This window comes from Pseudochaenichthys georgianus, chromosome 9, assembly GCF_902827115.2.
Source record: "Pseudochaenichthys georgianus chromosome 9, fPseGeo1.2, whole genome shotgun sequence".
Lineage (NCBI taxonomy): Eukaryota > Metazoa > Chordata > Actinopteri > Perciformes > Channichthyidae > Pseudochaenichthys > Pseudochaenichthys georgianus.
Genome location: NC_047511.1, coordinates 40,857,051 through 40,875,935, shown reverse-complemented (window position 1 = coordinate 40,875,935; position 18,885 = coordinate 40,857,051). Strand labels below are relative to the sequence as shown.

The 18,885-nt window shown below is 44.3% G+C and overlaps 1 protein-coding gene across 1 annotated transcript in view; it reads right to left on the bottom strand.

Moving 5' to 3' along the window:
• The window catches only part of adgrv1 (adhesion G protein-coupled receptor V1), a 167,874-nt gene extending 167,288 nt beyond the window's left edge, over nt 1-586 (bottom strand). The window contains exon 1 of the mRNA XM_034092068.1: nt 401-586. Coding sequence (XP_033947959.1) covers nt 401-586 — 186 coding nt within the window. The remainder of the gene's footprint in view (nt 1-400) is intronic.
• Between the last annotated feature and the right edge of the window lie 18,299 nt (nt 587-18,885).

Genomic DNA, 18,885 nt, shown 5'->3' with positions numbered 1-18,885 from the left:
ACTTCCGGGAAGGAAGCCAGATGTTACACTCTTATATCAACTACTATGGCAGCTCAGGTGTAATAATCCATGTGCAAATCTGGTAAAGGTATCAAGAAGTAAGGAAACCCCCCAACCACAATTCACTGCCCGGTCAGCTCTCCTTACCGGACACCAGCTGTGAGCAGCTGACACCTCGTGTGGAGGCTGTAAAGCCTAAACCAACAGAGATTTCAAAACCGTTTCTAGAGACAAACTGCTTACTGGCCGCTGTGTGCCATGGGGAAAAAGGTCATTCATCCTGATCTTCGCTAGACATATAAAGGTGGAGGCTCAGCAACACAGCAAGGTGGTTAAAAAGAGACAAGATATACTTGACAGGTTGATGAGTTTTGTTCACGTGAGTGCATAGATGTCCTACCAGAACCAAAGCAGTCACATTGACCGGGTCTCCCACTCTCTCCACGACCAGTCGGACCACCGCTTCCTCGCTCTCGTTGACAACAAAGTCAGTCTGGCCCAGAAACCGCAGCGTGGCCGACTCAGACGCTGTGCCAGGGACGGACAGCGCCAGCATCCACCCAGCAAGCAGGAGGACAGGGAGCATTCCTGCAGAAAGAGGGGAACCACGAGCATTTTTCTTTCACCATGGATCTGTTTTTATTTACATTTGAATACGTTAACATGTGCGTGCCTCTTCATCAAATATGTTAGTCTGCTAATCTTGATTGTTTTGCACTGTTCTCTTTGTTGTTGCATTGTACATTTCCCAGCTGTGTGACGCATGAAGGATTTACATGTCTGATATTGAAGGATAATGGACATTATGCATATATTGAAATGACTCAAAGGCCAATATTGAGAAGTTATATAAACAAGAATTGTAATCATTCAGCGCCTAGTGTCGTACATGAACACACTCCAGATTAAGATATGTTCCAATACTGCAGAAAATTATGTCAGAAATGTATGAAAACACTCGAAACACTGACATTTAGAAATATAAAGTCAGTTTTAAATTGTGATCCACGGGCAGTATTGAGTGGCCAGATGTTCACATGGCCTGACTTTAGCTGGTCATTGTGGTCTGAATGATTCATAACATTATTCCATCATTTCAACAGCTGTTGTCCTCATGTGGCCATAAACTGTTAAAGCAGTATTGTTGAATGTATTCTCTTCTGACCACATGCATTGAAAGCCAGTATAAATATAATCACTGTCTGAAGGTAGTTTCAGTATTTCAGCCTCACTGAAACACTCTCTTCTCTCTAATTATCGTTTCTCATGCTTCCTCCAATCATCCTCCTCGCATCTCTCCTACAGCGCTCTGCCCTCCTCCTCTCATCCGTCCCCTGCTTTCCCTCATCCAGAATAATCCTAAAGCTGGATGGAGCCACTAAGGCAGTCGTCATGGTTAACACAACACAACAACACAGCATGACCGAGGGGTGGAGCCAGCTTATAGCCAAATTCGACCACGATGTCCTGTCTTTCCCCTCCATGCTTCCTCTTACCCATCCCATTACTCACACCGCCAACGGTACGAACACGTAAGGTCTAAATTGCTCTTAATTACAAGGTTTAAAAAGAGCATCAGCAGCTACGGTGGGTGAAGTCATGCTGTTTGGGTCTTTTTTCGAAAGCAGAAATCGTTTGGGGGAAAAGTTGGACATTGAAAAGAAACCATTTTTCATATGTTCCATAGCTGTTAGATCAATCCGAGTTATTCTCAGCAGTGGCGGGTGTTTAAATTGCAGCCATCCATCAATCCCGTTTGTCGGCATCGAGGGTAGAACAAGACGCTGTGTCAGCATTAGAAGTTGTAGGTTGACAGTTACGGGCAGAATCAATCGGGTACAAGTGTGTGTAGAGTTTGTGTAGAGGTGGGTGTCAAGTGTGTGTCTGTGTGAATGTGTAGCACACCGGCCAGCAATGGAGAGATTCCTGGGAAATCCATCAAAACAGGATTTAGAGCTGGTGGGGAGGCTGGACAGTGGGGGACAGAGGGTGGGGCTAAAGGGGGAAGAGGTGAGGGTGTCGCTGGACAAAGAGAATAAATCCTGTTATTCGTCCTGCTCTCTCTCCTGGGGTTGGGAACCTCTTGCACCACTGGCCGAGAGCTTGTGAGGAAAGCTATTAACCCTCTCCCTGGAGCTGCCTCACACACTTAGAGCCTACACTAGTCTAGAACACACTCTACTGGGAAATAGTTTACCTGAGGGTGTGAAACTTTATAGCATGCGCACACCTGCTAGCTAGTGTATAACCACATGCCCGCTTAATTGAGACATATTGGACAATCAAGGCAAAAAATGTCTATTTCAGTCATGGCAAGCAAGGCAAGGCAAGTTTATTTATAGAGCACTTTTTCAACGCAACGGCAATTCAAAGTGCTTTACAAAAAAAAAAAAAAAAAAAAAAAAATGGCAATAACTCATTGACCATATCATGCACAGCTGAAGGAATTTCACGAATTGTAAAGCCGTGGTAGATGCGGAAAGGGAAGGTTAATATTGAAACCCACACCACAGAAGATGTGAATATGTTTATCACAGCATTCCTAGGCACCTATCTGACCAACAATAACGCACAGCAAAGCGCTAAAGGGGGGGGGGATTGTTTGGATATAAGTGGGTGCTAATGGATTTAGGCTACAGAAAAAACGAGATTCAAGTGCCAACGTATACACATGACGTTACTACAGACAACGCATCCTGCGAGCTGTAGCAAACGGGGCGTGACAGAACTTCACCAGTAGCATCATGTTTGAGCTTTCAATAACTGACAGTAAATAGCCAGCGTATGAGACAAGTTGCTGTTTCTGATCTGAATGTTTTGGAGTGACGTTCGGTTGCCGCCCGCCAACACCAAGTGCTGCTACAGCTGGTTCTTTGAGCCTCCCTCTGCTAACCCTGACATCATTCAGAAATCCCTTTGCACTTCTTATGAGTAACCTGATTAATATTTGTATTTGGTGACTAACGATAAACACCTATATTATAGGCTGATATTTTGAGACGTTTAGGGAACATTGGTGTGCAAAATAGTAAAGGGACCAACAGTTTAGGGACGTCTTGGACTTCGTGTCCTGCTGCCGCTTAATGCCATAATGCCGGTTTCATTTCTTTCTCCAACAGCAGAAGGAAGATAGCGTACTGCGTCTCTTCCCTGGTGCCTTCATCAGCTTGACCTTGACTTGCAAGTCTCTTTAAGGCTATTCATCTTCTGGATATATCATGTTTGGCTTCTTTTTCAGAACAAAAATGTAGTCTTCTCTATTTCTTCAGTAAATCTGCCTCAAAACCTCACTTCCAAACTCCCCAAGCATTGCCTCACATCATGCGGACCACAATCTTTGAGATGGATGATATGGTTGCGAGCATCCAACCCTTTAACATCCTAAACCCCCTCCTTAAAAACAGAGGGGTGGTCCCTTTAGCATCCCCTGACCACGATGCCGCACTCTTCCAAAGCGAGTAACACAAAGCAGATGCTGTGTGGATGGCACAGGTCGTCCCTACAAGCAGCAGGGCAGTTTTTGTGCGGGCATCATGCGTTGTGCCAGCCCTGACCCCGGGGGTTAGGGGACCAATGGACTGTCTGTCACAGAAAGGCATCATGGAGCGCCTGGCGCAGACCTGTGACATTGATAAGGCTGGGAGTCAGAGTCCATGGAGAGAGGTGCACAGCGGCACAGCGGCATGCATACACACATTCACACGAGTTTGCATACGAGGAAGCATTGGCGAACCCACGGTTAGCAACGAAAATGTAGGATCTCATTGCTCAGAGAGACAGCTGGGTGACAGGCCAGGACACTGGAGAGCTCTGAAATGTCCATCAAACACATTGCAAGGCCAAAGGCACAGAAAATGATGGCTTGGACTCGGGGACCAGGCGCTCCAACAAACCACACACAGCACCACAACTGAAGAGACTTCGCATTCTCAACATTTAAAACAGCTTTTATTGACATAGTCTGTGACTCTAACCTCAGACAGCTGACTTTTCTTTCATGTTACATGACTTTATTTCCTGGAACTCGCATAGCGTCAAATAAAATATGTATTTATAGTACAGGCTAAATATGCTATGCCTCTTTATCCACAACAATGAGTCATCAACTGTACGTGAATACGTCAGAAAGCTCAAATGAAAATCAACCCCTTGGCCTGCTACAATCCTGCATAAACAATGACATTGAACCTGCTTTCCACATAACGGTTTTTGTTAATACTTCCATCAAACTCCTTTCTTCTTTTCAATATGCCAAGTCATGTCAGATGTTGGTCCTTTGGCACAGGGAGGCTTTGTGTTTGCCAGGAAAGTTTATTAGCGCCTGGCATTGTGTTACAACAGAAGTGCCACTAAGTCCACTCGTTTCACCGGCTGAGCTCAGATCAAAGCAAAAGGGAACTATGCGTTGGCAGCAACACACACACACGCACATGCACGCACTCACACACATGTACTTCATGGACAGTATCCCTTCAGTATCTGCTTGTAATGTCTCCCTTAATAATCCACATCTTTAGTGTATCTTAACAGTTTTACCTTATTCTATTTTTAATTGTATTGTTACTTTCTTTTGTTGTTTCATAATCCTATTAACCCTGTGTATGCACTCTTACCTGTCCTATCCTGTGTTGACCTTGTCTCTTATCCCTATTTCTGCAAAAGCTGAATGATGGGGAATAAAGTGGCCCAATATGCTTATTATGGTATCCCCTTCCCTGTAGTGTGTGATATGGATTTGTGCATGTCAATGGTCTGCAAAGGCTAACATCCCAACGTTCTCTCAAGAAGGAGTTTCTCTCCCACACCCGAAACGCTTCCTGGACTCCTTTGTTTACTTCCGTAACATAATGACATCATTATGTAACACCCGCGCTTCTATTGGCTGGGGCAGGGGGGACATCTCTAAGCAGTTGACCAATCGCAACAGAGCCGGCCAGCTAACCAATCAGAGCAGACTGGGCTCTGGCTTCAGACAGAAGGTGACAAGAGGTGCTGCAGCACAGGCAGGATGAGAAAAATAAAGAGCGTTGTGAACATTAAAGCATGGAGACATGTCCCAGTGGAGACACTACATACTGATATGAACCTGAACATGGGCATAATACAGCCCCTTTAATAAAGGGTAATCTTATCTTATCTTCTTCTTCTTGACAGCTAACTCCTCCTGTATCTGTGATGGATAGCTCATCAACAGAGAGATTTCCCAACAGGCTCAACATGATAAGCACCCTGACCAGTCGCCGGTGATAACATCAGCGGTGCTTTGACCTCATCACCTGTCAGCCCTTTTTAAAGCAGCCTATAGGTGTTAGTAGCCTGGTTTAAAACAACAAAACATTACATTGGATCCCTTGCAGTCACTCACACACACTCCACACACACTCCCTGATCTATGTGATATCCCTGTCGGAGGTGCGGAGGCGGTGTCAGGTTGCAGGGCTGCTCCTGGGGTCAGGGCTGGTGCCTCTTGGGTTTCTGCTGACAGTGGCCTCTGTGTCGTAATCTTTAGCGTGAATTATTCACTGAAAGTCTTAACAGTCAAAGGACGGCAGTAAGCGTGACAATGCAGGATTCACTGTATGGCATGTACCGAAATAGTAATCCGGATGTTGACATACTGAAAACACATGATTATGCTGTCACAGGCGGCCATGTTTCACAGTTAATTTCTGTCTGTGAGTTAAAAATATGGCTTCAATTCCCATCATGTTTTGCCACTTTGGCTCTCTGAGAGAATCCCAAGGTAAAGTACCAGCCTCTATAATCATAGGGAATGACTTGCACTGAGGATACTCCATATGGAAGCTTTAAAAGAGGAATAAAGGAATTAATTTAGCGCTCTAACAGAAACACTCGTCCCGATGCCAGGAGGCCTTTATTGATTCTGAGCAAAGCCAAATCATTATCCAGCATCCGAGTCCATCTGGGGGTAGCAGGCAAACTGTTATACCACGCTGCCATGGAAACGCTAAAACTTCCCCTGATAAGTGAATCCAGGGAGTTCTGTGGCTTTAATTACCCCCAGGATCCACAACCACGAGAGGGTCAATTCTCCCACAACCACAAGCATGAGTAAACCCCATAATGCAGCAGTGGTTCCAAATAACTCCACCCGCAACCCTTTACTTACTACTACTTACTAACATGGTAATTACCCACAAATATAAGTGCATGGTTATGGTGAAGTTGCAGGTTAATGTGGCAAAAAAAATCTGATACAGTGTGGCGCAAAATGACTGGAGAAGGATTCATATTTTAAAATACAGAAAAGGGATATAATTTTTTCATTGATAAATGTTTGCAAGAAATGTTTTTTAGAGGTGTCAGAAAAACACTATATCAATGAAATGAAATTATAAAAAAATCAACATATTTATTTTATAACAATATCATATTTAATTTCATTGTTATTTGTATCATCATTGTTCATTGTTATTGTTATCATCATCAGTATTATTATCATTTAAAAGGCGTCCCATTCTCAAATAATGTACTCAAAGCTTGTGTTGTTCACACATTTGCATTATTATACCATTTAATGATCGATGATGAATTGATGTAGGATTAATTATAGTTAGAAATACGTGATTCACTTTAAAAGACGAGACAAAAGTGAAGAAAGAAATGAACACAAGATGTGTTTGGATGACGGTTTCTTACTGAGTTGAAGGCGATTATTCCAAAGGCGTTGTCGTTGGACAGGATGGTGATGGTTGCCTTGCTTGGTGTTCCCACTGCCACACCATTAGAGGAGCTCTGGAAGGCAGGGAGAATTGAAATGGTCAGATGAAACCAAGCCTTACAGTATGTACCTGAATGCATCCTAACCTCCCACTGACACTTGGGGTCATGTGAAAAACCAGAACGCCAGCATTACCCGTTGTCTTTACTTAATTTCTGTGCTCCCACTGAGGGTCCCCGGTGAGAGGGGACAAAGACAGGAAGTGCTGCTCTCAGCCTGCTTGGTTTGTCAGGTTAGCTCACAGCGGGACGCCTCTTCAGGGCCGGTGCTCTGTGACTCGGCACTAAGACCTGAGAAACTTCACCAGGCTTACAATCACACGGCGCCTTCAGCAAAACACCATGTGAGATTTTAACTTGAGAAAAAGAACCAAAAACGTGCAAAGAGAGTTTCCACTTTTCTGAAGACCATTAAAAAGAAAAACCACAGCCTTGTTATTTGGTGCAACTTCCCAAGATTTCTGCAATTGAGCAACATTTTTACAAGCATCGCATGACTAAGCTGTCCTTTCATTGGAGCTGAAGTGAAAAATACATTAACCAAAACTTTAAAGGTCCCCTATTATACTTTTTTTCTTTTTCTCAGATATACAAAATATGTCTCTGAAGTGATTGGCTCGAACCTTTATATATACATGGCTCGAACACCAAACAGATCATTGCAGCTTTACCCATAATCCCCTCTGTTTCAGCCCTGTGCTGAAACAGAGTGCTGATCCTCTGTCTGTTACTTTAGATGAAAATAAAGAGCCCCTCCCCTCTGAGAGATATGTGGTTAAAAAGAACACAATGGTGCTCGAGTACCTCATTCACACCAACGGTGTTTCAGGGCCGGTTCGGAGCTGGAGCTTGAAAAGCACCGGGTTTTCCTGTTCACACTGCAGCGGAGCAGCCTCTTAGCTCCGGAATCCGGTTCGTTTCAAGCACCAACAATTTTTCCGGCTAGAACAAAAGCACCGCATACGTCACGCTTACGTCGAGGCGGGGGCAGATCAACTCCTGAACAACAACAACAAGCCGGCGTTTTATCCAGTTGTACACAACGATGGAGAAACTTAACAAGCAGCAGTGGTCCACTGAAGAGACCAGCTACTTACTGGGAATCTGGTCTTCTGAAGAGGTACAGAGGAAGCTGGAGCACAATCGGCCATTGTTGTTGTTGTCGGTGTGAGTGAGGGGTTTCCGCACGGTTTGGCTTTATGAAGCAGGCACGCAAACGGTTACGCAGCACCAGTCGGACTCTGGGCGGTGTGAAAGAGCCGGAGCTAAACCGAAGAACCGGTTCTGAACCTGAAAAGCTCTAGCACGGAGCTTTAACTGGAGTTGCGTTGGTGTGAATGGTGCTCTAGGAGGAGATTCAGGTGATAAGGTGGGGGGGGGGGTACCTTGGTTGCTGATTGGCTAATGGCTACACAAGCCAAAACATCGTTATGACATCATAAAGTGGCCAAAATCTGATCAGCTCATTTTCAGACAGGTTTTTATAGAAATGGATCAAAAAGAGAGAGAATCTTTGTTCCTGAGACTTTCAGATCTCTTTCCACAGAGGGGACACATGTTGATGTAGAAGAACATGAAGAAGAGGGGACACATGTTGATGTAGAAGAGACATGAAGAAGAGGGGACACGTGTTGATGTAGAAGAGACATGAAGAAGAGGGGACACATGTTGATGTAGAAGAGACATGAAGAAGAGGGGACACATGTTGATGTAGAAGAGACATGAAGAAGAGGGGACACGTGTTGATGTAGAAGAGACATGAAGAAGAGGGGACACATGTTGATGTAGAAGAGACATGAAGAAGAGGGGACACATGTTGATGTAGAAGAGACATGAAGAAGAGGGGACACGTGTTGATGTAGAAGAGACATGAAGAAGAGGGGACACATGTTGATGTAGAAGAGACATGAAGAAGAGGGGACACATGTTGATGTAGAAGAGACATGAAGAAGAGGGGACACATGTTGATGTAGAAGAGACATGAAGAAGAGGGGACACATGTTGATGAAGAAGAGGGGACACATGTTGATGTAGAAGAGACATGAAGAAGAGGGGACACATGTTGATGTAGAGGAGACATGAAGAAGTGGATTTTGCATAAATAGGTGACCTTTAAAATCCCTTTGCAACAAACTAACATACGTGCCTAGGATAATTAGTATATGTGCTGCAATGAGACGTTTGACTAAGTATGATAAACATACACTTTATTTTCCTCCAGAGTCCAATTAAAGGCTCCAAGCAAAACAACTGTATGCAAGTGATTGGCATTCTAAGGTGAAAGCAGACACAGGAGACAACGAATAAAAAGAAAGGGCTTAGGCCTCTTGCGTTTATCCCTCTATTCAAACACGGCTTTTCCAGCTGTAGCAGAGCTTTCTTTAGCAGCTGAGCTGTTGTAGCGGTCAACTCACAGACACTGAATCCACACGCTGCCACAAAGCCAAGACACTGACCGAGCCAGGAAGCTGCTCACACACTTACCGAACCTTAACCCTAACAATCACATTCAAATAAGGAGTGATTCAAACAGACTTAAAAAGCCAGGATTGTAACACACAGGTAACTTATCATGAACTCTGCAGCCACTGCTCTTATATGCTCTGACTCACTGTGTGTTTTGTGAAAATAATATTATATTTTGATTTCGGTCAAAATATAATATTTGTAACCCTGAAGAGTCAGAGCCTCACCAGCCATGAACCTCACTGCAGAAGCTTACATATAGACATCTGACTTTTTTGTGCCCCACCACTTTTGTACATATAGAAACGCCACTGAGTATTCATATTTGAATTAAAACGAATATAGCAGGTTTTAACTGTCAGAAATGATAAATGAACCCTGATCAACCCTCTATTTCCAACTTGCACTTGATGCATGACACCCCTTGTAGTGCACATCCATCCTCCAGACAGGCCTTCGGTAAACTGATAGGGTAGCATTTGGCAAAAGCTTTGTTTCCTCTGTAGTGTAAACAGCAGGGCTAAGTGGGCCTCATCTGGTCTTTCACTTTGGTAGCACGCTAAATACGGGCTCGCGCTACTGGATTTGAACCAGATGTCACAAAAATGCAGCGTCAAATTGAAAATGTTTTGAAGAAAGTCACTCTTGCTGACAGCTGTTCGGAGTTGTTGTTGTTCGTTTTGTGGACTTAAATCGCTGATTCACATCGACCTTTGTCTTTGGTCTTTTAGTGAGGGATGAGACAGGCAGACAGCAGGACCAGCTCCCAGCTCATCAATCACACCTGACAGCTAAAGGCTTCGTGAAACCATGGAGACAGTCTCTAGGTGTGAGGCATCCTGGGCTTGGATGGTGATTCAATTGATCATTTATCATTTACAATGTTTACCCATTAAGAAACAAGTTCACTTTCAAAGGTCTAAATCTGTTGTATACCCTAACCCTAACGCCAACACAAATGCTAATGCTAATGCTAACCCTAAATATAAGACTGTAATGTTCTTGTTTTAAATCTTTTTTACAACAGTAACTGGACAAAGTGAAAGAGGTTTTATTTAAATGGAGGTAGTTGTAAATCCATTCATTCATTGTAACAGACTGAGCTTTCATCAACAATAGAGTGTCAATTGCAATGGCGAACACACGACATACAGAAATGAAATCCTCGGAACGGACATGCCCATTGAAGTGAATGGGGACGGTGAATAAGGGAATCACTTTAATCTTCTGTGTGGTGGGGCTGTGGCTGTCAAAGTTAGTTTCTGCTCACAAAGGTGTCTTTTAGTGGGGAACAACATTTAGCCCCACCCAGACCAGCCCTGGAGAAGCCCTGTGGGGCACACACATCAAAGACCCTGGAGCTCAGACTCTCCCAGGCTTACTGTGGTCTTGGTCCCCACTCTCTATTGCTTAGGAGATGGGGTGAGGGTTAAAGACGGTCAGGCAGGGGCAGAATTAAAGCACTTTGTGGGAAGGAAACTTCGTGTTGCAGAGAGAAGGGACTGAGGAGGAAAGTGAGTCAATCCAAAAACCATGAAAGAAAACCAAATCCAGTTCAAAGACATTGCGAACAAACAAAAGGGAATTACCTGTAATCTAAGGTTGAAGGTAAAGGTCTCATCGGCTTCTGGCAGGTTGTCATCTTTCACAGCGATGAAGATGGTCTTACTGGACTCAGTGGACAGCAGGAAGGCTGCCGCATTAATGGATTCAAAATCCCCTGTGTCCACTCCCTCAAGCTGGGGAAACAAGAAAAGACTCAAATCGATTAATCACTACTGAAATGAACAAAGATTCCTGTTTCTTTTGTGAATCTTTGTCGGTTTTAAGTACTTTTTGCATCCATTTGACGGTGGTAAATGAAGACAGGAAAGATGGAAAGAATGTGGCACAGTAGATGAAAGGTTGATGTGAATTTAAGATGCAGCAGGTACATGACTTTTTCCTTGAATAGCATGCCTTGGGCTTGAGGTTTTTGACCGTTTCATCTCTTCCCAACAGCAGATAAGTATGTTTACACGTCTCTTAATAAGTTTCAATTTGATCCTCAGTTCTGTCTTTCCCCATTAGACTTCCGGGAAGGAAGCCAGATGTTACACTCTTATATCAACTACTATGGCAGCTCAGGTGTAATAATCCATGTGCAAATCTGGTAAAGGTATCAAGAAGTAAGGAAACCCCCCAACCACAATTCACTGCCCGGTCAGCTCTCCTTACCGGACACCAGCTGTGAGCAGCTGACACCTCGTGTGGAGGCTGTAAAGCCTAAACCAACAGAGATTTCAAAACCGTTTCTAGAGACAAACTGCTTACTGGCCGCTGTGTGCCATGGGGAAAAAGGTCATTCATCCTGATCTTCGCTAGACATATAAAGGTGGAGGCTCAGCAACACAGCAAGGTGGTTAAAAAGAGACAAGATATACTTGACAGGTTGATGAGTTTTGTTTCACGTGAGTGCATAGATGTCCTACCAGAACCAAAGCAGTCACATTGACCGGGTCTCCCACTCTCTCCACGACCAGTCGGACCACCGCTTCCTCGCTCTCGTTGACAACAAAGTCAGTCTGGCCCAGAAACCGCAGCGTGGCCGACTCAGACGCTGTGCCAGGGACGGACAGCGCCAGCATCCACCCAGCAAGCAGGAGGACAGGGAGCATTCCTGCAGAAAGAGGGGAACCACGAGCATTTTTCTTTCACCATGGATCTGTTTTTATTTACATTTGAATACGTTAACATGTGCGTGCCTCTTCATCAAATATGTTAGTCTGCTAATCTTGATTGTTTTGCACTGTTCTCTTTGTTGTTGCATTGTACATTTCCCAGCTGTGTGACGCATGAAGGATTTACATGTCTGATATTGAAGGATAAATGGACATTATGCATATATTGAAATGACTCAAAGGCCAATATTGAGAAGTTATATAAACAAGAATTGTAATCATTCAGCGCCTAGTGTCGTACATGAACACACTCCAGATTAAGATATGTTCCAATACTGCAGAAATTATGTCAGAAATGTATGAAAACACTCGAAACACTGACATTTAGAAATATAAAGTCAGTTTAAATTGTGATCCACGGGCAGTATTGAGTGGCCAGATGTTCACATGGCCTGACTTTAGCTGGTCATTGTGGTCTGAATGATTCATAACATTATTCCATCATTTCAACAGCTGTTGTCCTCATGTGGCCATAACTGTTAAAGCAGTTATTGTTGAATGTATTCTCTTCTGACCACATGCATTGAAAGCCAGTATAAATATAATCACTGTCTGAAGGTAGTTTCAGTATTTCAGCCTCACTGAAACACTCTCTTCTCTCTAATTATCGTTTCTCATGCTTCCTCCAATCATCCTCCTCGCATCTCTCCTACAGCGCTCTGCCCTCCTCCTCTCATCCGTCCCCTGCTTTCCCTCATCCAGAATAATCCTAAAGCTGGATGGAGCCACTAAGGCAGTCGTCATGGTTAACACAACACAACAACACAGCATGACCGAGGGGTGGAGCCAGCTTATAGCCAAATTCGACCACGATGTCCTGTCTTTCCCCTCCATGCTTCCTCTTACCCATCCCATTACTCACACCGCCAACGGTACGAACACGTAAGGTCTAAATTGCTCTTAATTACAAGGTTTAAAAAGAGCATCAGCAGCTACGGTGGGTGAAGTCATGCTGTTTGGGTCTTTTTTCGAAAGCAGAAATCGTTTGGGGGAAAAGTTGGACATTGAAAAGAAACCATTTTTCATATGTTCCATAGCTGTTAGATCAATCCGAGTTATTCTCAGCAGTGGCGGGTGTTTAAATTGCAGCCATCCATCAATCCCGTTTGTCGGCATCGAGGGTAGAACAAGACGCTGTGTCAGCATTAGAAGTTGTAGGTTGACAGTTACGGGCAGAATCAATCGGGTACAAGTGTGTGTGAGAGTTTGTGTAGAGGTGGTGTCAAGTGTGTGTCTGTGTGAATGTGTAGCACACCGGCCAGCAATGGAGAGATTCCTGGGAAATCCATCAAAACAGGATTTAGAGCTGGTGGGGAGGCTGGACAGTGGGGGACAGAGGGTGGGGCTAAAGGGGGAAGAGGTGAGGGTGTCGCTGGACAAAGAGAATAAATCCTGTTATTCGTCCTGCTCTCTCTCCTGGGGTTGGGAACCTCTTGCACCACTGGCCGAGAGCTTGGAGGAAAGGCTATAACCCTCTCCCTGGAGCTGGCCTCCACACACTTAGAGCCTACACTAGTCTAGAACACACTCTACTGGGAAATAGTTTACCTGAGGGTGTGAAACTTTATAGCATGCGCACACCTGCTAGCTAGTGTATAACCACATGCCCGCTTAATTGAGACATATTGGACAATCAAGGCAAAAAATGTCTATTTCAGTCATGGCAAGGCAAGGCAAGGCAAGTTTATTTATAGAGCACTTTTCAACGCAAGGCAATTCAAAGTGCTTTACAAAAAAAAAAAAAAAAAAAAAAAATGGCAATAACTCATTGACCATATCATGCACAGCTGAAGGAATTTCACGAATTGTAAAGCCGTGGTAGATGCGGAAAGGGAAGGTTAATATTGAAACCCACACCACAGAAGATGTGAATATGTTTATCACAGCATTCCTAGGCACCTATCTGACCAACAATAACGCACAGCAAAGGCGCTAAAGGGGGGGGGATTGTTGGATATAAGTGGGTGCTAATGGATTTAGGCTACAGAAAAAACGAGATTCAAGTGCCAACGTTATACACATGACCGTTACTACAGACACGCATCCTGCGAGCTGTAGCAAACGGGGCGTGACAGAACTTCACCAGTAGCACATGTTGAGCTTTCAATAACTGACAGTAAATATCCAGCGTATGAGACAAGTTGCTGTTTCTGATCTGAATGTTTTGAGTGACGTTCGGTTGCCGCCGCACACCAAGTGCTGCTACAGCTGGTTCTTTGAGCCTCCCTCTGCTAACCCTGACATCATTCAGAAATCCTTTGCACTTCTTATGAGTAACCTGATTAATATTTGTATTTGGTGACTAACGATAACACCTTATATTATAGGCTGATATTTTGAGACGTTTAGGGAACATTGGTGTGCAAAATAGTAAAGGGACCAACAGTTTAGGGACGTCTTGGCCTTCGTGTCCTGCTGCCGCTTAATGCCATAATGCCGGTTTCATTTCTTTCTCAACAGCAGAAGGAAGATAGCGTACTGCGTCTCTTCCCTGGTGCCTTCATCAGCTTGACCTTGACTTGCAAGTCTCTTTAAGGCTATTCATCTTCTGGATATATCATGTTTGGCTTCTTTTTCAGAACAAAAATGTAGTCTTCTCTATTTCTTCAGTAAATCTGCCTCAAAACCTCACTTCCAAACTCCCCAAGCATTGCCTCACATCATGCGGACCACAATCTTTGAGATGGATGATATGGTTGCGAGCATCCAACCCTTTAACATCCTAAACCCCCTCCTTAAAAACAGAGGGGTGGTCCCTTTAGCATCCCCTGACCACGATGCCGCACTCTTCCAAAGCGAGTAACACAAAGCAGATGCTGTGTGGATGGCACAGGTCGTCCCCTACAAGCAGCAGGGCAGTTTTTGTGCGGGCATCATGCGTTGTGCCAGCCCTGACCCCGGGGGTTAGGGGACCAATGGACTGTCTGTCACAGAAAGGCATCATGGAGCGCCTGGCGCAGACCTGTGACATTGATAAGGCTGGGAGTCAGAGTCCATGGAGAGAGGTGCACAGCGGCACAGCGGCATGCATACACACATTCACACGAGTTTGCATACGAGGAAGCATTGGCGAACCCACGGTTAGCAACGAAAATGTAGGATCTCATTGCTCAGAGAGACAGCTGGGTGACAGGCCAGGACACTGGAGAGCTCTGAAATGTCCATCAAACACATTGCAAGGCCAAAGGCACAGAAAATGATGGCTTGGACTCGGGGACCAGGCGCTCCAACAACCACACACAGCACCACAACTGAAGAGACTTCGCATTCTCAACATTTAAAACAGCTTTTATTGACATAGTCTGTGACTCTAACCTCAGACAGCTGACTTTTCTTTCATGTTACATGACTTTATTTCCTGGAACTTCGCATAGCGTCAATAAAATATGTATTTATAGTACAGGCTAAATATGCTATGCCTCTTTATCCACAACAATGAGTCATCAACTGTACGTGAATACGTCAGAAAGCTCAAATGAAAATCAACCCCTTGGCCTGCTACAATCCTGCATAAACAATGACATTGAACCTGCTTTCCACATAACGGTTTTTGTTAATACTTCCATCAAACTCCTTTCTTCTTTTCAATATGCCAAGTCATGTCAGATGTTGGTCCTTTGGCACAGGGAGGCTTTGTGTTTGCCAGGAAAGTTTATTAGCGCCTGGCATTGTGTTACAACAGAAGTGCCACTAAGTCCACTCGTTTCACCGGCTGAGCTCAGATCAAAGCAAAAGGGAACTATGCGTTGGCAGCAACACCACACACGCACATGCACGCACTCACACACATGTACTTCATGGACAGTATCCCTTCAGTATCTGCTTGTAATGTCTCCCTTAATAATCCACATCTTTAGTGTATCTTAACAGTTTTACCTTATTCTATTTTTAATTGTATTGTTACTTTCTTTTGTTGTTTCATAATCCTATTAACCCTGTGTATGCACTCTTACCTGTCCTATCCTGTGTTGACCTTGTCTCTTATCCCTATTTCTGCAAAAGCTGAATGATGGGGAATAAAGTGGCCCAATATGCTTATTATGGTATCCCCTTCCCTGTAGTGTGTGATATGGATTTGTATGCATGTCAATGGTCTGCAAAGGCTAACATCCCAACGTTCTCTCAAGAAGGAGTTTCTCTCCCACACCCGAAACGCTTCCTGGACTCCTTTGTTTACTTCCGTAACATAATGACATCATTATGTAACACTCGCGCTTCTATTGGCTGGGGCAGGGGGGACATCTCTAAGCAGTTGACCAATCGCAACAGAGCCGGCCAGCTAACCAATCAGAGCAGACTGGGCTCTGGCTTCAGACAGAAGGTGACAAGAGGTGCTGCAGCACAGGCAGGATGAGAAAAATAAAGAGCGTTGTGAACATTAAAGCATGGAGACATGTCCCAGTGGAGACACTACATACTGATATGAACCTGAACATGGGCATAATACAGCCCCTTTAATAAAGGGTAATCTTATCTTATCTTATCTTCTTCTTGACAGCTAACTCCTCCTGTATCTGTGATGGATAGCTCATCAACAGAGAGATTTCCCAACAGGCTCAAACATGATAAGCACCCTGACCAGTCGCCGGTGATAACATCAGCGGTGCTTTGACCTCATCACCTGTCAGCCCTTTTTAAAGCAGCCTATAGGTGTTAGTAGCCTGGTTTAAAACAACAAAAACATTACATTGGATCCCTTGCAGTCACTCACACACACTCACACACACACACTCCCTGATCTATGTGATATCCCTGTCGGAGGTGCGGAGGCGGTGTCAGGTTGCAGGGCTGCTCCTGGGGTCAGGGCTGGTGCCTCTTGGGTTTCTGCTGACAGTGGCCTCTGTGTCGTAATCTTTAGCGTGAATTATTCACTGAAAGTCTTAACAGTCAAAGGACGGCAGTAAGCGTGACAATGCAGGATTCACTGTATGGCATGTACCGAAATAGTAATCCGGATGTTGACATACTGAAAGAACACATGATTATGCTGTCACAGGCGGCCATGTTTCACAGTTAATTTCTGTCTGTGAGTTAAAAATATGGCTTCAATTCCCATCATGTTTTGCCACTTTGGCTCTCTGAGAGAATCCCAAGGTAAAGTACCAGCCTCTATAATCATAGGGAATGACTTGCACTGAGGATACTCCATATGGAAGCTTTAAAAGAGGAAAGCAATACTCTTACTTCCTTTCTAGTAGCGGGCGTGTGGGATAACGGTCTGGAGAGTTTTAATCAAGGGCTTTCCCGTGAGGCACCCCTGCCTTGAGGCTTCCCTGGTCCCGAGACGCCCTTGGTGAAAAGCTTGTGGTTATATCTGGCGGACACACACACACATACACACACACACACACACATACACACACACACACACACACGCACACACACACACACACACACACACACACACACACACACACGCAGTGATCTCCAGTTGTCTGATACTGGGAGGCCTGCAGTGGGATCTCATGCATCAATCTTACAGCTCTGGTCGGTGATCTGGAGTCAGTCTGGCCACGAAAAGCAACTGCTCTGTCATTAACATCCACTGATATAACAGTGTTCCTGGAACGCTTGCGTGTTTCCTCAGGACACATTCACACTAAAAAACCAAGCGGTATGACGGATACTGAGAGAGAAACAGAAAAGTAAACAGCAACACCGTGCCAGGTGGTGTGGGAGGCAGAACACACAGAAAGAGTTGATGATATGCCGCCGTATATCAATCTTCTGTATAACGTATGGGATGACTGCTGAGCCGAATCTTTGGGGATATTAAAACTGGGAACATGGAAGTGCCTCGTGGTCGGAAGGCCGGGTTATTAGTATCCAGAGGGCACACTTAATATTACACATTCCTAATATAGGCAGGGGGTTTGCCTTTGCAAGAAAAAATGTTTATTTAATACATTCGACACAAATCGAATTAAAAATTAATTATAATGGAGCAGTGCCATTTAAAGGTCACCTATTACGCAAAATCCACTTCTTCATGTCTCTTCTACATCAACATGTGTCCCCTCTTCTTCATGTCTCTTCTACATCAACATGCGTCCCCTCTTCTTCATGTCTCTTCTACATCAACATGTGTCCCCTCTTCTTCATGTCTCTTCTACATCAACATGTGTCCCCTCTTCTTCATGTCTCTTCTACATCAACATGTGTCCTCTCTTCTTCATGTCTCTTCTACATTAACATGTGTCCCCTCTTCTTCATGTCTCTTCTACATCAACATGTGTCCCCTCTTCTTCATGTCTCTTCTACATCAACATGTGTCCCCTCTTCTTCATGTCTCTTCTACATCAACATGTGTCCCCTCTTCTTCATGTCTCTTCTACATCAACATGTGTCCCCTCTTCTTCACGTCTCTTCTACATCAACATGTGTCCCCTCTTCTTCATGTCTCTTCTACATCAACATGTGTCCCCTCTGTGTAAAGAGACTCTGAAAGTTTCAGGAACAAAGATTCTCTCTCTTTTTGATCCATTTCTATAAAAACCTGTAAAAATGAGCTGATCAGATTTTGGCCACTTTATGATGTCATAACGATGTGTTGTCTTCTGTAACCATTAGCCAATCAGCAACCAAGGTAACCCCCCCCCCCCCCCCTGATCACCTGAATCTCCTCCTAGAGCACCATTGAGTTCTTTGTAACCAAATCTCTCTCAGAGGGGCGTGGGGAGGGGCTCCTTATTTTCATCTGAAGTAACAGACAGAGAATCAGCACTTTGGAAACAGGGCTGAAACAGAGGGGATTATGGGTAATGCTGAAATGATCTGTTTGGTGTTTGGAGCCAATCAGAGACATGTTTGGTATATATCTGAGAGCTATAATATATTGATGAAAAACAGTATAATAGGGGACCTTTAAAGCATATACCTATATGTTTCTAGTTTCATAGAAAGACTGCTGTATTAAAAAATATGTCTCTGCTCTGTTCACTTCATTGTGTTCTGTTTG